The 20,278-nt window shown below is 49.5% G+C and overlaps 6 protein-coding genes across 6 annotated transcripts; 4 read left to right on the plus strand and 2 right to left on the minus strand.

Annotated features, from left to right (window-relative positions):
- Window positions 1–201: 201 nt before the first annotated feature.
- N7468_004934 (uncharacterized protein) lies at window positions 202–5,377 on the minus strand (the record flags this gene model as incomplete). Its single annotated transcript, XM_058474231.1, has 20 exons — window positions 202–488; window positions 586–734; window positions 799–949; window positions 1,003–1,048; window positions 1,111–1,234; window positions 1,288–1,520; window positions 1,581–1,706; window positions 1,757–1,839; window positions 1,905–2,448; window positions 2,508–2,820; window positions 2,874–2,981; window positions 3,040–3,185; window positions 3,244–3,593; window positions 3,647–3,778; window positions 3,861–3,927; window positions 3,981–4,115; window positions 4,171–4,512; window positions 4,580–5,131; window positions 5,190–5,229; window positions 5,286–5,377. The coding sequence occupies 20 exons, from the start codon at window positions 5,375–5,377 to the stop codon at window positions 202–204; spliced, it is 4,020 nt and encodes a 1,339-aa protein (XP_058329971.1).
- Window positions 5,378–6,711: 1,334 nt separating this feature from the next.
- Window positions 6,712–8,118, plus strand: nap1 (histone chaperone NAP1; the record flags this gene model as incomplete). The annotated part of the gene is made up of 5 exons (XM_058474232.1): window positions 6,712–6,814; window positions 6,876–7,583; window positions 7,649–7,742; window positions 7,807–7,987; window positions 8,068–8,118. 5 exons carry the CDS (start codon window positions 6,712–6,714, stop codon window positions 8,116–8,118), a joined length of 1,137 nt encoding a protein of 378 aa, XP_058329972.1.
- Window positions 8,119–8,982: 864 nt separating this feature from the next.
- Window positions 8,983–14,097, plus strand: N7468_004936 (type V myosin; the record flags this gene model as incomplete). Its single annotated transcript, XM_058474233.1, has 7 exons — window positions 8,983–9,117; window positions 9,198–9,330; window positions 9,390–9,579; window positions 9,658–13,510; window positions 13,568–13,641; window positions 13,724–13,938; window positions 13,994–14,097. The coding sequence occupies 7 exons, from the start codon at window positions 8,983–8,985 to the stop codon at window positions 14,095–14,097; spliced, it is 4,704 nt and encodes a 1,567-aa protein (XP_058329973.1).
- Window positions 14,098–14,443: 346 nt separating this feature from the next.
- On the plus strand, window positions 14,444–15,366 carry N7468_004937 (non-canonical purine NTP pyrophosphatase; the record flags this gene model as incomplete). The annotated part of the gene is made up of 6 exons (XM_058474234.1): window positions 14,444–14,614; window positions 14,688–14,761; window positions 14,840–14,984; window positions 15,061–15,097; window positions 15,168–15,229; window positions 15,298–15,366. The coding sequence occupies 6 exons, from the start codon at window positions 14,444–14,446 to the stop codon at window positions 15,364–15,366; spliced, it is 558 nt and encodes a 185-aa protein (XP_058329974.1).
- Window positions 15,367–16,010: 644 nt separating this feature from the next.
- Window positions 16,011–17,582, minus strand: N7468_004938 (C78 family peptidase; the record flags this gene model as incomplete). Its single annotated transcript, XM_058474235.1, has 4 exons — window positions 16,011–16,205; window positions 16,265–16,462; window positions 16,597–17,064; window positions 17,136–17,582. 4 exons carry the CDS (start codon window positions 17,580–17,582, stop codon window positions 16,011–16,013), a joined length of 1,308 nt encoding a protein of 435 aa, XP_058329975.1.
- An 842-nt stretch (window positions 17,583–18,424) lies between these two features.
- On the plus strand, window positions 18,425–20,225 carry N7468_004939 (aspartate kinase; the record flags this gene model as incomplete). Its single annotated transcript, XM_058474236.1, has 4 exons — window positions 18,425–18,543; window positions 18,602–18,682; window positions 18,766–20,015; window positions 20,128–20,225. The coding sequence occupies 4 exons, from the start codon at window positions 18,425–18,427 to the stop codon at window positions 20,223–20,225; spliced, it is 1,548 nt and encodes a 515-aa protein (XP_058329976.1).
- Between the last annotated feature and the right edge of the window lie 53 nt (window positions 20,226–20,278).

The following is a 20,278-nucleotide window of genomic DNA, read 5'->3' on the forward strand; positions in this document are numbered from 1 at the left end:
CTCCAATGTACTATATTCTTCCCCTCAGACGACAATGTAACATTTCGCAATTGGATCTCTATATCTCTGGCTTTACATGGTATAGACAGATGTCAATATTGTCATACTCGTGGGAGATGGAAGGAACGCCTAGCAAGGAACATCAGCAGCCTCATCAACAACAACAGAATTCTGGGTAGGCTTTTACGTCTATCTTCTAGTTTACAAGCCCATGCCTTCCAAGAGGACTTTGTACTCCCGACGTTTCTTACGGTAATTTGGCTGCATCCGTGTCCGAATGACCCCAATGACCCGAGCCAGGCGAGGGAACACAGCCATCTCAGCCACCCACGAAGAAACGAAAAAGCCAATTGCGAGAACCACCAATCCAATGCGATAACCATCGGACATGAAGGTCAGCTGCATCACTTGAGCTACCCACGTAGATGGGCGGAAGAGCATATAGCCCGCGACCAAAAGGTCAATCAGGATGGTGCACAGAAAAGGCGCTGCCAGTAGACTCTTTATTAGCAACGATGTCCATTGTTTAGTCTCACGGGACGGGGCTACTGCTTCTTAATAGGGGGAATAATCATTGCTCCTTACCATTCTTCGTAATTGGTTGTCGAAAGGGTGGGCCGGCACTCAGGACAATGCTCGTGAGTGTGTATTGAAAGCAGGAAAATAAGAAAAGCGCTGTGTTTTCCGAGTTGACGATATTGCTCTTCTCCGGATCAAGCTGAGGAGGTATGAACCTGGGTACATATGCTTTGTCAGCGGATCATTCCATGATTTGAAGTTTCCTTCGAGAGGACTTACCATGGTTGGTATTGGATGGTTCTAAATACAGCCAATTGTGCAAGAACCACCAAGAGGATCTGACCTAGCAGGGGTGTCAAGACTTTGCGTGATACGAGATCTGCCGTAGGTCGCTTGCGCGAGAGAGTAGGGTAAGGGCCGGTCCAGCCCACTGGATACCAATCATTAGTTTATGAGGTCATTAGATAGAATCATGTAACTCACTAAAGATCGCAATTGGCATGATAAGTGCCAAATCAATAAACAGGAACTGCAAGAATGAGAAATTAGCGAATGGTGCTAGCGAGCTTTAGCCAATAACTCTTGACTCACCTGGAAGTCCCCGAGGTTAGAGCCGGATGTATACAGGAAGCTCACGGAGCAGAATTGAATGGTCGAATAGAGACTCATGAATTTGAAACAGCAGAAGCTTGTGACCAAAGCAGCTCGGCCCTCACTAATTATTCGGATTAGGGAAGGCAGGTGACTGTCAATAGAGGAGGTGCTTACCGTATCAACTTTGGGACGCAGGATATCTCGAACAGGCGACTGGTGAAGGGTGCGGCGACAGATGCCTCCGCATCTGAGAGAGAAATCCCAACATCTGCAGCTTTCAAGGCACCACAATCATTCGCGCCATCTCCGCAGAAGCCACAGCAGTAATCAATGGACTGAAGTTTCTCTACAAGCTCGTGCTTCTCATCTGGCGACATTCGAGCGAAAACTTTGCCAGTCACCAAGACCTGCACCAAGAGGTTATGAGACAAAGCTGCAAAGAATGAAGTCTGAAGGCATCCACTCACCCGCTTGAGAATGTCCTCATTGCCATAGTCAATCATCCACCGGAATACGTCGCCTGTCACAGCAACACAGTATCGGTGCTTCCGGAGCGCATTAGTCGGAACAGACCGATCGTTTCTTTCGATGGGCTTCATGATGTTAGCAGCACCGGATATTATGCTGGGACGACTTTGCTTACCAGAAGTGTGCGTTGATCTAAAGTAAATTCCGGATCATCGACACTTTCCCAGTAGAGTTTGGTCCTTGGCAACAACCCTGGCTCTGTAGTTATGTCAACAAAATCACCAAAGACACGCGAGCATGGAAAAGCGAATGCTAGCACTTACCTTCGACGAAATGCGGAATGTAGCAGTCTTCATCTGGGCCGATCATCTTGCATTCCTTTGCGACGCTGATGGCTGTTAAGATGTTGTCACCTGTACACATGACATTGCGAATGCCAGCAGTATTCAATTCCGATATAACCTGCGCGGTACTGGGTTTGAGTTTGTTTTCAAAGATAATGAATCCCAAAAACTCGAGGTTGCTCTCTGCGTCGGCTCGAGTTAGCTTTTGAACTTTCATCCAACTCAGCCTCCGCTCATATTTAGTCGCACAAGCAATTACTCGATATCCCCTATGAGTGTAGTGACTGAGTAATTCATCGTAATCCGCTGGAACTGTGAAACTTGTCAGTCTATTCAACCTGATCAGAACTTTAGGAGGAGCACGAACGGGACTCGGGTAGACAGATGTCACGAATGCTTCTCCGGAGCTCCCTTCACGAAGAAGTTGACTCCTGCATCCCCAAATTGTCGGACCACGACGCTTGCTCGGCGAAGCTGAGAAAAAAAACTCAAAATTTCTGAGGACGCCGAGCTCAATCGAAGCCTAATAAAGAAGGTTTAGTATTGGTAGGTAGAAGAAAGGCGGGTAACACAATGACGCACGGTAGTGCCATTTTGCTGGGTGTCATTCGCATGTACGGCAGGAGGCCTTGCCACAGACGGTGTGATTGTGTCAAACTTGGAAGCAGTGGGCTCAGGGGCTTGATTACCACCCTCCTCATAAGACCATCCGGTGAATCGAAACATTTTGATATCAAGAGGATCTCCCAGAAGTTCCTCATCTACTACTCGTAGCGAGTGGCATGTTGCCATGGTGTACATAATTTTCTGCTGTTTTTCGTGATCATATCCAGTGCTTGTGCCTGGCATGAGAACAAGCGACCCGTTGGCTGTTTCGGACAAAAGTGAAGAAAATCTGTTTCAAGATGAGTGGACTGTGGTGGTTCCAGGGCTGGCTGGATTACGAACTTTTGAGTGCTGCTCACTATGCGTACCCCCAGCACATCCAGTCCATCCTCTGTCAAAGTCCCAGTCTTGTCGAAACAAACGACGTCCAGTTTGCCGCCTACATTGACCCTACGCAACAATAAGTTAGTACCTCCGTAAACTCATGCAAGAGGGGTACTACACGTACCTCTGGGGGCTAATGCAGAAGATCTCTTGCTTTTTCAGTCGTGATAGCGCAAAATTCGTACCAATGGTAAGCGTTGCTGGAAGTGCTGGAGGAACCACGATTGTGATTAAATCTAAGGCTCGAACAATGATCAGGTGCCAGGAGAGCTGGGTTGTGCGTTAGGAGTCTGCTGCAAAATTTGTACAGTATGACAGAGCGTCTTACACCGAGCCGGATGAAATTAATGAACGAAGCGACGAAACCACACAGAGCAACAACGGCCATCACGGCAATGTAGCGAAAAGAGTCTCGATAGAACTTGAACCCAGATGGTTTGGGGAAAAGCATTGAGCGGACTAGAGCACCTTTAGTTGTCGAGAAGCCAGTTCTGACCACTATCGCCAGCGCAACGGCTTCGTCGTCGTCGACGTTCTGAGGTCGCCTCGCTCGAATGACTTTGGTACCGCTGAACAGGAAATGTTTGGCAGCGTTTGGATGGATTGAGGGGGCACTGAGATCCAAATACTTAAGAGCATCATCGGTCAAGGGCGACTTTGAAACAGGTACCGATTCTCCTATAATAGTGTTAAACGTCGCGCTTGGGGAAAATGCCAAAGGAGAGATTTACCAGTGAGCATGCTTTCATTTACAATGCAGTCACCAGAAAGTAGAAGGCAGTCGCATGGTACCTGATTCAGAGATGGATCGGAAAATTCAAACACGTCTCCAGGTACCAAATCCTGGGAAGAGACCGATCGCCCTGCGAAGAGAGACAATTAGTATATGAAAAGCACCCCCGGGATAGGATATATAAGTATTTGGTAACACGGAGATTAACTCACAAAAGCCATTCCGCAGAACCCGCACGTCACAGTCAAACAAAGAAATTTCTCTTAAGCGGCGCATGGTCTGTCCAGCATGAGCATTTGATCCTTGGTTTTGCTTGTGCTATGAAAACTTACCGATTTTGTTTCCAGTACGGTTGTTGCGATGCTAAAGGCGGATATGAGAAAGATACAGACTGCATAGTAATAGTACTCATCCATAGACCAGAGGATGAGACTTGCCACTTGGAAGATATAGAAAGGGTGGAATGCCTTGGGGGGCTGTCAGGGTAATAATCGAAGGCCGGTCCAGCTGCGCTGTACTCACCTCATCTACAAGCAACTGAAGGACAGATTTCTGCTGAATCTCAATGTTGTTTTGTCCGAAAATTTGTTCTCGACTATCACGCTCGTCGGCATCTAGGCCTGCTCTCATGGCTTTAGCAGTAGTCCAGGCAGGATCTTTCCATCCACTAATCAGAGAAAATTTGTCCTCAATAGGATGGTGAAAAAACCGCAGATAGCGGTAATCCAGAAATCGAAGAGTCGTGATGGTGGGATCTCTGTCTTCGTCATACAGCTGACCCGAGGAATCCACAAAAACAGTCGATAGAGGACGCTCGTACAATTGTGTATGCACAGTATGCGTGGTAAAGTGATTCCATTGGTCCTATTGCAATGTGAGATATGGACTTTGTCCAAGAAGAAGACTGTTTGCTTCTTTTTCTTTGACATACCTCAATGGCAACCCATTGGCATTTCCCCAAAGGAGTTGCTTTCCCGACCAGCTTGACTCGCCAGCGTGGAAGCCACCTGAGCAAAAGGTAGCCTAAGCCACCAGTGAAGACACATAACAGTAAATATAAGCAAAAGCCCCCGATGCTGGTGGAGAAGCCTGCGAATACTGCTGTAAGGTCTTCCGACGCAATGTACACTTTCTGGTTAAGCCTGCTTCCAGCTCGGCGATCTCGCCCAAACGAGCTTACTGACACATATCTAGACAGTAACGGCTGCTCAAACGATTCTCGAGACTGGGACTGTCTCTTGGAGACAAACGAACTTCGACGAGACTCGATATCCTCCTCAATCAATCCTTCATTCCCGGACAGATCCCCGAGATCCGACCCCAGACCCTCCAAGTCTTCCACGGCATCCTCATTTGACAAATCCGCAAAATCTTCGCCGCCTTGAAAGTATGTGAAGCTGACTGTAGATCCGGCTCGGTTGCGACGGTGGGAGAATGAAACAACGCTCGACGGGATACTCTCGGAGATTGGTCCGTCAAAGACCTAGAATTTGACAATCAGTAAGAACTCTCGATCGAAGACCGGCAACATCATGAAGTACCTCATTTCGAGCCATCTCCACGTCAGAGACGACGCTCACACTAGACATCCTGGTCAGCTACTTCACTTCTAGACATGGGGGGTGATATGTCCGCACCTGCTCCTCAGCGAATCGCGCCGCATACTGGGCCGAGGTATGGAAAAGTCCACGGGTGTGACCTCCGATGGAGTGTGAGAATGGCCATTCATTGCGACCACACACCGTTCTCCAAGGAAATAGAGTCGAAGCGAGATAGCGCAGGTACTGGCAACCGAAGGTAGAGAATGAGGACAAATAGTAGACGGAGAAAACACCTATGGAGCTCCCCGAATCGACCTTCTCATTTCCAGCAAGCAGACTCGGGGAAAAGAAAAAGGAACAATACCAGCGGGGAAGTCTTGTGCTAAACTAGAAAGCCCCAAATCCCCGAATCCTTGCACCGCTATCACCACGTGACCGGGTATAAAATCCAGCTCCGGCCAATATGCATGGAAGCTTTGATGTCGCGCCTTGGATCTGGGCTTCCTTCATTTCGGGGATGCCATTCACAACCTGTTTTTAATAGCCCCTGGACTGCATCTGACAGGGGCGAGCGTAAGGACAACCCGACAAAGGCTATCGATAAGATATCGATCTATCATCTATATTTTGAGGTGTTATGAAAATGGTTGACGCATTCAGCTTATCATATACACCGAAGCTATACAAATGTAGAAAGGTTTCTCGTATTTGCTTAGAATACCGTGCGCAATATTCCGGCGTATCACATATCTCATAGGGGCTTCCAAAAGGATAAATGCCATTTCAAAAGATGGGTTGACCCTTCCTCTCCTCACAAGGAATTGTCGATGCGGTCCGACGGATCATGTTTCTAAATTTAAACGTGGCGAACATATACGGAATCCCGGGCCCAGCAGAAGCAAAGGCACAATATCATCTGAAAACCGTCTCCCTGAAAGCCTTCCAAGGTTGTGAACTACCGACGGTCCGGCAGATAAGGTGCATCCTAGCTATTCCAGGTTCAATGCTAAAGTCGGGAAGAGGTTCCAGGTAGTACCTCAAGTCCCTTACAAAAAGACCACTGGTAAAGAAGGTTCTAGGAACAATAAATGGAGAGCCTAATGGGAGTCACAAACAATAGAGAGATCCCATGTAATGGAGCAAAAGGTGGTTAAGCTAAGTCAACAAGCTAACCCGGAGGGGCGAACTTGTTGGGAAGTCGCAGCAGTTTTTCAACGCGTCCCGCCAAGCCCCTCCCACAGTACTTGTACGGTAAGAGTAAGGATCCCACCATCCAGACCCTCTCTTTCCTCCCCAAAACTCCAAACGCCCTTTGACGTTTTCCTTCCCTCCTTTTTGCCTCCAACTCTTTCCTCCATCACCTCCCCTTTCTTTCTCTCTCCTTCCCCTCTTCCCATCATGTCTGAACCCATCAGGAATAAGAAGGCCGATTTTCCGGTCGCCCCGTAAGGATTTTCCCCCTCCCTGGTGCCCTTGACCGCTTATCGCCAGCAAAACATTTTTTTTTTAAAAAAAACTGACCATGGGTGGTAAAATCATTGACAGAACCCCGCAAAACACTCCGGCCAACAATGCCCCTATCTCATCGCACGCTCAGCAGCCTGGTGTGTCTAGCATTAAAGAAGGTAAGAGTTGGGAGCCCTGATTTTTGGAGACGGCTGCTGATCGTGATCTACCCCTCTCTAGAAACCCTGGATAGCGCTGCTGCTGCTTCCTTGTTTGCTCGTAACCCGGCCTTGGTCTCCATGATCCAAGGCAAGCTGGGTCAGCTCGTCGGTCGCTCATCGGGTTACATCGAATCCCTTCCCACCTCTGTTCGTCGCCGCGTCGCCGGCTTAAAGGGTATTCAAAAGGAACACGCCAAATTGGAGGCCCAGTTTCAGGAAGAGGTCCTGGAACTCGAGAAGAAGTTTTTTGCCAAGTTCACCCCGCTCTACGAGCGTCGGGCAACTATCGTGAATGGAGGTATTGAACCCACCGAGGACGAGATCAAGGCTGGCAAGGAAGACGAGGAGGAAGAGGCCAAGGAAGACGAAGAAGAGAAGAAGGAAGAAGAGGGCGAGCCAACAAATGGCATCCCCGAATTCTGGCTTTCTGCTATGAAGAACCAGATCTCTCTGGCTGAGATGATTACGGACCGTGATGAAGAGGCCCTCAAACACCTCGTTGATATCCGCATGGAGTATCTGGACCGACCCGGCTTCCGCTTGATCTTCGAATTCTCCGAGAACGAGTTCTTCACCAACAAGACGATCACTAAGACTTACTACTACAAGGAGGAGAGTGGCTACGGTGGTGATTTCATCTACGACCATGCTGAGGGCTCTAAGATTGATTGGAAGGCCGAGAAGGACTTGACGCTCCGACTCGAGAGTAAGAAGCAGCGCAACAAGAGTATGTCACTTCTGTTCTTGATTAGCTCTAGCGGTGCCACGAACCAAACTAACATTTCATGTCAGACACAAAGCAGACCCGTGTTGTTAAGATCAGTGTGCCCACCGAATCCTTCTTCAACTTCTTCTCCCCCCCGCAACCCCCCACCGATGATGACGAGTCCGTTGCCAGCGACATTGAAGAGCGCCTGGAGCTCGACTATCAACTAGGCGAGGACATCAAGGAGAAGCTTCCCCCGCGCCATTGACTGGTTCACCGGCGAAGCTCTCCAGTTTGAGGAGCTGGGTGAAGAGATGGACCCTGATGAGTTCGAGGATGACGACGACGAGGATGACGAGGATGATGAAGATGACGAAGACGAACGAGGATCAGACCGTGACGTTGAGGATGACTCGGATGAAGAGGTAAATGATTTCATGCCTGTTTTCAAAATGCCTACGGCCTGTATGTCCTGGGAAATTCTCGTGCTAACCGGCTCTCACAGGATGGCACTTCTAAGCCCGCCAAAGAAGCTGCCGAGTGCAAGCAAAACTAGAACCAGAATCAAAACGCTCCAAAAGGGTTAGGTCCAGTCACCAGCCTCGATATGCTTCATGGAATTCCTCTTTGATGTTATTGCTACGTTTCAATTTTTCTCTCGATGTTCTCTTTCCTCCAACCCACTGATGTCTCCGCCTGCGTGAACTTTTGTCTCTACCTAATATCTCTCAATCAATCGACACAAGCAGTGTGTAATCACTCTCCTGCAGCTTCGGCCCCAAAGCAATACTTCCAGGTTGAATTTATGCTCGGTATTTGAGACCTGAATGGCCTACTTTATTATGTTTTGATAGTCCATAGAATCCCACGGATCAGGGCCACTCGTCTCCAATTTTGAGTCCAATATTTGAGGTTCTTTTTCAAGAGAGCTTCTTCTTGTGATCAACGAGGTATTTCGTAAAATCTCGAATTGGCCCCAAAATAAAATTCCATACTTCGTGGACATGTAGACGTCCGAAGAAACAACCATGCGTGGAAGGAAGCCGTTCAAAGAAGGATGGCGGTGACAGGGCTTGTGGGGGTGTTGTGGCGCAACCCCAAGTTAGTCCCCGAAAGCTCCCTTCAGGGGCTCTCGCTAAAGCCAGTTGTTACCAGCCTCTTCATTCTTAACCACTTTCAACGTATCCTTTCCAGTTCTTTTCCTTCGGATCATGAGTCGATGAGGGGTCATTGTCAGACCCCTTGTCCTTGGCTGATTTGTGATTGATTTGTCCTTGAACTTTCTCAGCTACCGCCCCAAAACAAACCCTCCCCCCTCCCAGGGCTCTGAGGCCTTTCGCATTCTGCTTCTTCTTACTACCTCTCTCTTATTCTTTTTTCATTCTAGCTGCCTCTGGCTCCACGATCACACTCCGCACCCATGGCACACATCTACGAGGTTGGGACAAGGGCCTGGCAGTCCGACCCTCAAGAGGGATGGGTTGCGTCCGAGGTGAAGGAAAAGTTGGTGGACGGAGACAAGGTTCAGCTGATTTTCGAGCTGGAAAATGGCGAGGTATGCTTATGGAACGACCTCGCTGTTCCCGATCAAGATGGTTTGGTCATTTCGGACACTGACGACTGGGCGTACAACAGACCAGAACCGTCGACACTACGCAGGCCGAATTACAAGTGGATAACAACCCCAACCTACCTCCATTGATGAATCCAGCCATGCTGGAAGCAAGTGAAGACTTGACAAATCTGTCTCACCTGAACGAGCCTGCTGGTGCGTTTCTATTTTCCCGCTCAATGAAGAGTCAAGTTCGCCTGCTGACAGTGCCAAAGTTTTGCAAGCTATAAAGCTTCGGTACGCCCAGAAAGAGATATATACTTACAGCGGAATCGTCCTCATTGCAACAAATCCATTCGCTCGCGTCGATTCATTGTATGTACCTCAGATGGTTCAGGTGTACGCTGGAAAACAACGAGCTTCGCAGGCTCCCCATCTGTTCGCCATCGCCGAGGAAGCCTTTGCGTAAGAAACTATCCCTTTGAATTATACTTCCATCAGTCACCAGGAAGACTTGCTGACTCAAGTTATCTTTGTCTCCAGTGACATGCTCCGCGATGGAAAGAATCAAACAATCGTTGTCTCTGGCGAGTCCGGTGCGGGCAAAACAGTGAGCGCGAAATACATTATGCGCTACTTTGCGACTCGAGAGTCTTCGGATCAACCAGGGAAATACACCACTGCCCGAGCGGAGGCGATTAGCGAGACAGAGGAGCAAATTCTTGCGACAAACCCGGTTATGGAAGCTTTTGGTAACGCCAAAACGACCCGAAACGATAACTCTTCCCGATTCGGTAAATACATCGAAATCATTTTTGACGATAAGACGAACATCATTGGTGCCAAAATCAGGACCTACTTGCTGGAGAGATCCAGACTTGTGTTTCAGCCTCTCAAAGAACGCAACTATCATATCTTCTATCAGCTCGTGGCTGGAGTTACCGACGAGGAGAGGCAGGAGTTAGGGATTCTGCCCGTGGAGGAGTTTGAATATCTGAATCAGGGCTCTGCGCCGGTTATCGATGGTGTCGATGACAAGGCTGAATTTGATGCCACTCGGAAATCATTGGCTACCATCGGTGTAACGGCGGAAAGCCAAACTGAAATCTTCCGTGTTCTTGCAGCTTTGCTCCATTTGGGTAATGTGAAGATAACTGCTACTCGCACGGATTCCACGCTCTCCCCTACGGAACCCTCGCTAGTCCGGGCCTGTGAAATGCTTGGAATTGATGTCCATGAATTTGCGAAATGGATTGTCAAAAAGCAGCTGATCACTCGTGGAGAAAAGATCACATCAAATCTCACACAGCAACAAGCGATTGTTGTACGAGACTCCGTTGCCAAATTCATTTACTCAAGCTTGTTTGATTGGCTTGTGGAGAAGATCAACCGAGGTTTGGCCACAGAGGAGGTAGTTCAAAAGGCTCGGACCTTCATCGGTGTGCTGGATATCTATGGTTTCGAACATTTCACCAAGAACTCTTTCGAACAGTTCTGTATCAATTACGCGAACGAAAAATTACAACAAGAGTTCAACCAGCACGTTTTCAAGCTTGAGCAGGAGGAATATGTCCGCGAGCAAATTGACTGGACATTCATCGACTTCTCTGATAACCAGCCTTGTATCGACTTGATTGAAGCTAAACTTGGCATTCTGTCCCTGCTCGATGAGGAGTCTCGTCTTCCCATGGGTTCCGATGAACAGTTCGTAACTAAGCTTCATCACCACTTTGCTGCCGACAAGCAAAAGTTCTACAAGAAGCCTCGGTTCGGAAAGTCTTCATTCGCTGTTTGCCACTATGCTGTCGATGTGACCTACGAATCAGATGGATTCATCGAGAAAAACCGTGATACTGTTCCAGATGAACACATGGAAGTTCTGCGGAACTCATCAAGTGACTTTATTAAAGATATTCTGGATACTGCAGCAGCCGTTCGTGAGAAGGATACCGCTTCCACTTCATCAAAGCCCGTGGCCGCTCCTGGAAGACGAATCGGCGTTGCTGTCAACCGCAAACCGACCCTCGGAGGGATTTTCAAAGCTTCCTTGATTGAGCTGATGAGCACCATCAATTCGACTGATGTGCACTACATTCGTTGCATCAAGCCCAATGAAGCAAAGGTGGCCTGGAAGTTTGAAGGTCCTATGGTTCTCAGTCAGCTGAGGGCCTGTGGTGTGCTAGAGACGGTTAGAATCAGTACTGCAGGATACCCGACCCGTTGGACCTACGAAGAATTTGCTATTCGCTACTATATGTTGTGTCATTCCTCTCAGTGGACATCGGAGATTCGAGACATGTGTCACGCTATCCTACGCAAAGCATTGGGCGATGTCAACCACCAGAAGCAAGACAAGTATCAGCTGGGATTGACTAAAATCTTCTTCCGCGCTGGTATGCTTGCCTTCTTGGAGAATCTTCGCACGTCACGTCTGAATGAGTGTGCAATCATGATCCAGAAGAACCTGCGATGCAAGTACTATCGCCGCCGCTATCTTGAAGCGCGTGAGTCTATCCTTACAACACAGGCGATCATTAGAGGATACTTGGCCCGCCAGAAAGCCCAAGATATTCGCCGTACAAAGGCGGCTACCACCATCCAACGAGTCTGGCGTGGCTCAAAGCAGCGGAAAAGTTACAACCAGATTCGAGACAACTATATCTTGTTCCAGTCTGTTGCCAAGGGATTCCTCTGCCGAAGAAACATCATGGATTCCATCAACGGCAATGCTGCAAAGATCATCCAGCGTGCTTTCCGTTCCTGGCGCCAATTGCGCGGCTGGCGTCAGTATCGCCGCAAGGTTGTGATTGTTCAAGCACTGTGGAGAGGCAAACAGGCCAGAAAAGCTTACCGAGGCCTTCGTGAGGAGGCTCGGGATCTCAAGCAGATTTCATACAAACTAGAGAACAAGGTGGTCGAATTGACTCAGAACTTGGCAACACTCAAACGGGAAAACAAGTCGCTTGTGTCTCAGCTGGAGAATTATGAGACTCAACTCAAATCCTGGCGTAGCCGTCACAACGCCCTAGAGGCCCGCGCGAAAGAGCTCCAGGCCGAGGCCAACCAGGCCGGTATCACTGCGGCACGATTGGAAGTTGTTGAGGACGAGATGAGTAAGCTTCAACAGAGTCACACAGAGGCTCAGGCTACTATCAAACGTCTCCAAGAAGAAGAGAAAGCCTCTCGTGAAGCACTGCGCGCTACTAACGAAGAACTGGAGCGTCTCAAGCTACTCAATGGTGATCAAGATAAGGAAAAGTTTGCCCTCCGCCAACGCGTTTCAGAGCTCGAAGAGCAGCTGGATGTCGCAAAACGATCGATGCCTACTAACGGCGTCAATGGCGATGCGACTAATGGCGCCGCGGCTCCAACCCCTGCTACTGGCCTAATCAATCTTGTTTCTTCGAAGAAACCCAAGCCCAAGAGACGCAGTGCTGGTGCAGAAAAGATCGATAGCGACCGCTTCAGTGGGGCGTACAACCCTCGGCCTGTTTCTATGGCCGTCGCAGGGCCAGGTGCTGCTCGTGCCAATGCCGCGATTTCTCCCGGCTTGGATTCTGTGGAAGCTGAGCTCGAGCAGCTGCTTTCCGAGGAAGATGAGTTGAATGACGAAGTCGCCATGGGTCTCATTCGCAATCTCAAGATCCCTCTGCCCAGCTCCACACCTCCGCCAACCGATAAGGAAGTCTTGTTCCCTGCGTACTTGATAAACCTGGTAACCTCTGAGATGTGGAACAATGGATTCGTCAAGGAGTCTGAGCGATTCCTGGCCAATGTCATGCAATCTATTCAACAGGAGGTGATGCAGCATGATGGGGATGATGCCATTAACCCCGGTGCGTTCTGGCTTTCAAACGTTCACGAAATGCTCTCTTTTGTGTTCCTTGCCGAAGATTGGTACGAGGCGCAGAAGAGCGACAACTATGAGTACGATCGTTTGCTGGAGATCGTCAAGCACGACCTGGAGAGCCTGGAGTTCAATATCTACCACACTTGGATGAAGGTACTGAAAAAGCGATTGTACAAGATGATCGTCCCCGCCATCATCGAATCTCAATCACTCCCGGGTTTTGTTACCAGCGAAACCAACCGCTTTCTTGGCAAATTACTGCCATCCAATAACAACCCTGCATATAGCATGGACAACCTCCTCAGTCTTCTCAACGGCGCCTACAGAGCCATGAAGGCCTTCTACCTTGAAGACTCCATCATTTTACAGACTGTCACTGAGCTCCTGCGCTTGGTTGGCGTGACTGCATTCAATGACCTACTCATGCGCCGAAACTTCCTCTCATGGAAGCGTGGCCTACAGATAAACTACAACATTACAAGAATCGAGGAATGGTGCAAGAGCCACGATATGCCGGAGGGGACGTTGCAACTGGAGCATCTGATGGTAGGCTACGCAGGCTTGTCGGCTGATCATACAGTGAGGCTAACTGTCTTTTAATAGCAAGCAACCAAGCTTCTCCAGTTGAAGAAAGCGACCCTGAATGATATCGAGATCATTCAGGATATCTGCTGGATGTAAGCATACCCCGCCTCCGCCCCCTTCCTTGGGAGGTGAATGTCTTGTGGCAATGATTCGAGTTGCTAATTATTTTCACAGGTTGTCCCCGAACCAAATCCAAAAGCTCCTGAATCAATACCTGGTTGCGGATTACGAGCAGCCCATCAACGGCGAAATCATGAAGGCTGTTGCTTCTAGGGTCACTGAAAAGAGTGATGTACTGCTACTCGCTCCGGTCGATATGGAAGACAGCGGTCCCTATGAGATCGCTGAGCCTCGCGTCATCACGGCTCTGGAGACATACACTCCGTCTTGTACGCTGCCCATTCCTGATTTTCCTTATTTACCTTCGCTGACTACCCTCTCTAGGGCTCCAAACGCCGCGATTGAAGCGGCTGGCTGAGATTGTATCAGCGCAGGCGATGGCTCAACAGGAGAAGATTGAAATAGACAATGGGATGCTGGAAGAATAGTTCTTGTTCTGTATATTAGAAGTGTTTCTCCTCTTTTGGATTTTCTGTCAGTTACGGATTATGAAGACATCTCACTATGACCTTACGCCGGGAATGCCCCAGGCTCGCATACAGTGATTGCATACGCTCTTGCCTCCATCAATTGATTTTACCTAAGTAAACTTTCTTTCGTGGTCTAGGGGCATCACTTTCAAATTTGAAGTCTCCAGCCTTGCTGGGTCAAACGACAGATGCGTTGCGAATATATTGCGCGCAACCCCGCGAGCGGTAACAACGAGGGGAGCCCCCCCCCAAAAGTTGACCCGCCCGCCAATACTTCATCTCGACATCCCACAATCTGCCCACCATGACCTTGACCAAGATCAATTTCATCACCGGCAACAAGAATAAGCTTTCCGAGGTGAGAGCTATCCTTGGGAATGTCATTGAAGTTGACAACCAAGCTGTGGATGTCCCCGAAATTCAGGGCACCATCGAGGAGATTGCAAAAGAGAAGGCCCGCCGTGCAGCTGAAGCGGTAAGATAGTTCCAGGGATCATATAACAAAGCAGATACAGAACTTGGAGGCAAACGACTGACATTGAATCAAGATCAATGGACCAGCCTTGACCGAAGACACAGCATTGGAATTTCATGCGCTGAAGGGCCTTCCCGGGCCATACATGTGAGGACTCATTTCATCTTTTTTGAACCCCAAGCGACTGGACTATGAAGCTCACCTGGTCCGCTAACAACACTGCAGTAAGTCGTTCATGGAAGCCCTTGGCCACGAGGGTCTAAATAGGATGTTGGATGGGTTCGACGATCGTACAGGCGAAGCTGTGTGTACCTTTGCTTTCTGTCGAGGCCCCGGGGCCGATCCCATCATCTTCCAAGGACGCACTCAAGTAAGTCAGAAGGAATAATGCATACGAGTAGTCAAGACAAATTGGGCTGCAGAAGTATCTGACAGGTTTGTGATAGGGCACCATTGTTCGCCCGAGGGGTCCAACCAACTTTGGTAAGTCGCTCTTCACAGGGCAGGAAGGCGGCAATCAGCCAGCTCGGACTAACACAGTATCTTGCCCCAGGCTGGGATCCGATCTTTGAGTACGAGGGAAAGACCTATGCTGAAATGGATAAAGAAGCCAAGGTAGGACCAGATTTCTCGCGCCAATCAAACCCCGAACTGCGAGCTGAATTCTAACGCGTCTTTATCAGAACTTGATCTCTCACCGATACAAAGCTCTAGTCAAATTCCAGCAATGGCTAGCTGACGGTCAAAGCTGAAGTAGATAGGTGGGTGTATAGAAGAGAATCTAGATGCAATTTGGATCCTTTTAAGATTATGATAGAAGAGAAGTATAACCCAAATGACTCCTTGTGGTACTGCATATTTAGATAGATAAAAGGCCCTTTCCCAATCGTGAGACCGCCTGGCGAGCCAGCGGTGCCTGGTCCCTTTGCGAGATCAAACTCTATCATTCCCTCCCCCATTAATTTAAGAAAGAAAAGGATAAAGACGAAGAGACGTCAGTCTCTTCGATTGATACGGGAACTCAACAAGCGCTGCAGAGGGCTGTGAGGAGTTTTCTTTGGGGGAGGAAAGCCTCTACTAGTAGGGTGAGTAGCCGATAAAGAGATTTGCACTAGATGAGCTCATATGGCACTATGCAGACACAAGAGGTGAGAGTCATTTCGATACCAGTAGCAGAGGGTCTTGAGGGATGGATGGATTGATGGCATAAGACGACGAATCCAAAGAACAGGCTGGGCTTGACAAGCTGTGGAGATGAGAAGCGTCCTGCTATTGATATCCTTTATGCCACAGGACCTCCTGAGTCACGGGTAGGTCCCTGCCCTGGAGAGATCGCAGTGGCTGGAAGCAACCTGCGTTATTTGTAAGCCATAATCGATCGATCCATGTTATGTTTCTACCAGGGTAAGACCCACTTGATGATCTCAAAGACTCTGTGTTTTTGAAGGTAGGACGCCCCACGGCGGTAGGCTTTGAGCAGTCGAGCCGGGTTCTCAGAGCGAGCAGATGTCCCAATGAGACGATGCATAGCGGGCGACGTCTTGAACATAGGGTCGAAGACAAGCAGGTTAGCACTGCCGTCGCTTCTGATCTCGAAACCTACAATTGTCATAGAGTGCCCTGTCAAAACTTGTTAGAAGAGCCGCGTACATAGTTCCATAGAGGGGTTCTGAGTCCACCTTGATGCTGAAAGTAGACGGGTGGAAGATCGGTCTTCGAGACTTTACTGTCCTCGTCTTCGATGGAGCACCCGGCCCGAAAGTATGCAGCAATATGATCGTAGAGAGATTCATAAGCTCGGATGCCCTCCTTCTGGCCGAAACTACTGGCTTCACATCTAAGGATAGGCTCGTGTTAGCTTGTGCCCTTGAGACAGATGTCCTGGGAATCGAGGCTTACCGGATATCGAGACTCATGAAAAGGGCTTGCGCCTATATCAGTTAAAATGAGCAAATTCACCTCGAGCAGTGTGGAAAACCAACCTCAGGCGTTCCAATAAATTTTCGCGTGCCCCGGATGCCTCCAGTTTCTACTCTGCCTCTACTGTTGAAGCCTCTGTCCCAAGCTTCTTCAATCCGTTCTTGCAGCTCTAGAATTGTTGGTATGCCACGTGGAAAGTGTTCATGGCCGGGGCTCTGGGATTTTTTGATGTACGAGATCATCATTTGGATATTACGGTATCCACAGAAGCCTCCTTCACGTGGCATTTTGCAGACATGTTGAACCTTGGGGCTGCACAAAAACGCACGTTGGACAGATTTGTCCTGTTCACATAGTCTACCCAGCACAGGGACCAGATTGTCGGTCTCATTCTCAACTTTAGTGTGCCGAGTAAGTCTCCCGTCCGCGGTGATCTGAGTCTGCTTGGTAGTTTGGCCGCCCTTTTCCAGCATCTTCTTGAGCCACGAGGGCATTTTCTTTTCGTGGGCATGAGGCCCAAGTTCGGATCGCTGGAAGATGCGTTAGTAACATGCATTAGACAAGCCCGGGAGGCATTCGAACAAAGAGAAGTCAACCATACCCCTAAGCGCTTCGCAGGCCCTGACTCGATCGTTGCTGCGGGGCTACGTGTCCGTGACCGTTTTGAGGGATTACTTTGTAGGAGACCACGGTCTGCAGCCATTTTACCACCTTTACGCCCACTGGCGTGGCCCATAGGCTCATTCGAATCCGAAGACAGCTCATGATCACCGAAAGTCGGATTTGAATCCTGGGACCAGCCATTCCCATCGGCTGGAATACTCTCGGCAGTATGGAGGTCTAGGTGTGTAGATAGTTCTGATAAACCCACTGTCTCACCACACCCATGCGGGCAATCCACATATTGTATGGAATCGTCCTCGGGCTCTCGGGAGGACTCCGCTGGGACTCCTTCCTCTGGATGGCAATAATCAATATGCTGAGCTACAAAACCCGCATCTTCGTCGAAAAAGGGACAGAAAGGACACGATGGATGGTGGCTACCCATGGCGGCCTGCCAATGACGAACCTCACTCTACAGACGTCAGCGGTGGTGAATTCACTCCAAGGCGAAGACTCTCGGACTTTCTCTCACTCTTGATTCAGTCGACTTGTAGAGAAGTAGATCAGAGAGATTTATTGACAAGTCCACGAATTGGAGAAAAGGGTTTGAAAAGGGTTGGCGTCCCCCCCCCGCCCCGGGCAGCCGCAGCCGCAGCTCCAGGCTCCACTGTTCTGTAGCTACGAATTGCCCCTGGGATTTGGGGACGCCTGGGCTGCTCTTGGGTTCTCCGCGAGGCCCTTATACCCAAATAACCCAGTCCAAGATTTCGAGCCGATGAGTCAGCATGTAAATTCAAGCCCTGGAGCCCTGGAGCCCTGGAGACTTCTTAATTGCTCTGGACTAGGCAGAGATTCGCAACTATCTGTGTCGAACTGGGTCTTTTCTCGGTCACTCTCCCGGGAAATCTGCGTCCTGATAGTGGCACGATTGCCCCCGTATCCGTAGTGCTTTGGCTACAGATCGAGTGATAATTCCGCCCAGTCAAGGAATACCTCACGTCATGGGCGGGGCCAGTGATTGGCCAAGAGGCTCCGATACCGTTCCTGGACAGAAAAGGCGGAAAGAATGTGGCTGACTTGATTGGTCGATGCTGTCCCGGTACCTTGAGTCACAGTGCAGAATTTTGGCCGGCGAAAAGAAAGAAAAGCAAAGAAGATATTCCCGCATACGGCCCACTCCCTCCGCTTTCGCTTTCCCCTCCAATACCCAATCTTACGTTCCAGATTAATCTCCTGCTCTGTTTAATACCTTAATCACCCTTCTATCTGCTCGGGCTCGATCAGGCCATGGCATCCCTCCCAGAAAGTCCGGCCGTCGAGGCCTCGCATAGCAATTGGGTCGTGCAAAAGTTCGGTGGTACTAGCGTGGGCAAGTTTGCTCTGAAGATCATTGAACAAGTCGTCCAGTATGCTCCTACACGTACATGAACACAACGGACTTGCATGCTAATCAAATAATTCTAGACCAAGCCTGGCTGAAAACAGAGTCGCCGTGGTGTGTTCTGCTAGAAGTAGTTCGACTAAAGCTGAGGGTACTACCAACCGGTGAGTCATGAAGGAACCAAGTGACGGTGTGGTTGAAGGCGGGGTGAGATGGGGCAAAATACTAACGGCTACTCACCATCCAGGCTACTTCGAGCCGCACGAGATGCTGAAAATCCCCGTTCCCGGCAATATGTATCACTCGTCGAAGCCGTCCGCTTGGAGCATGCTCAAGTCGCCGAAGAACAATTGAAATCACAAGAGCTGAGGGATCAAGTAGTGGCAGAAATCACCGAGGAGTGTGAGCGGGTTCTCAAAGTCCTCGAGGCTGCGCAGACATTGGGAGAAATCAGTGCCCGGTGTGTGGACAAAGTTATCAGCACTGGTGAGAAACTGAGCTGTCGACTCATGGCCGCTCTGCTCCAGGACCGTGGGGTAGACTCGCAATATGTGGACCTTGCAGATGTGATTGATTTTTCCATTGGCAGCCACGGTCTCGACCAAGAGTTCTATAACAATCTGGCTGCTGCACTCGGGAAGAAAGTAGACGAGTGCGGACACCGAGTGCCAGTAATAACTGGTTATTTCGGCATCATCCCTGGAGGCTTACTGGACCAGGTGGGTCGGGGCTACACAGACTTATGCGCTGCCTTAGTCGCCGTTGGTACCCACGCCAGAGAGCTTCAGGTTTGGAAGGAAGTGGACGGCATCTTCACCGCAGATCCTCGAAAAGTGCCCACTGCGCGTCTATTGCCCGCCATAACCCCAGCCGAAGCCGCCGAGTTGACCTTCTATGGCTCGGAGGTGATTCACCCTTTCACCATGGAGCAGGTCATCCGCGCCAAAATCCCTATTCGCATCAAGAATGTGATGAATCCCAAGAATCGAGGCACCGTCATCTTCCCCGACTCCGCGGCTGAGCTCGAACGGACCACACCTGGACATGACCCTCGTATGTTCCGTATGCGCAGCCCAAGTCTGATGCAGAAACCCAAGCGACCGACTGCGGTGACCATCAAGCATAAGATTCTCGTCATCAATGTGCATTCCAACAAGCGATCGCTTTCACATGGTTTCTTTGCCGGTATCTTCTCTGTACTGGACAAGTGGCGTCTCTCTATCGATCTGATTTCGACCAGCGAGGTCCATGTGTCGATGGCTCTTCACTCCGAAATGCCACTGCTCAACGGAAACGGACGAGATGATTATCAGGTTATTGACGTCGATCTAAACGGGGCTTTGAATGACCTGGCTAAGTATGGTACCGTGGATATAATCCCGGAAATGGCCATCCTTAGCTTGGTTGGCAAGCAGATGAAAAATATGATTGGAGTTGCAGGGCGCATGTTCACTACTCTTGGTGACAATAATGTGAATATTGAGATGATTTCGCAAGGTGAGTCAATGATTGTCGATCTTGGGGCCCCTCGCTTCCGTCCGGCTTCCCAATGTGGTAGAGAAGTCAAGGCACTGGAACTAACGCGGTCTTCGCCCTTTTCCCCCTGCAGGTGCCAGTGAAATCAACATCTCCTGCGTTATCGAGGAGCGTGACGCCGATCGTGCCCTGAATATCATACACACCAGCATGTTCACCTTCCTGGACTAGACGCGTTGCAAAGTGCATTATCATTTGAGATATCCCCCATGGGCACGTTTTCG

Source organism: Penicillium chermesinum (genome assembly GCF_028974085.1).
Source record: "Penicillium chermesinum strain IBT 19713 chromosome Unknown utg000004l:1.0-3345178.0:1.0-3348027.0, whole genome shotgun sequence".
In the NCBI taxonomy this organism is placed as follows: domain Eukaryota; kingdom Fungi; phylum Ascomycota; class Eurotiomycetes; order Eurotiales; family Aspergillaceae; genus Penicillium; species Penicillium chermesinum.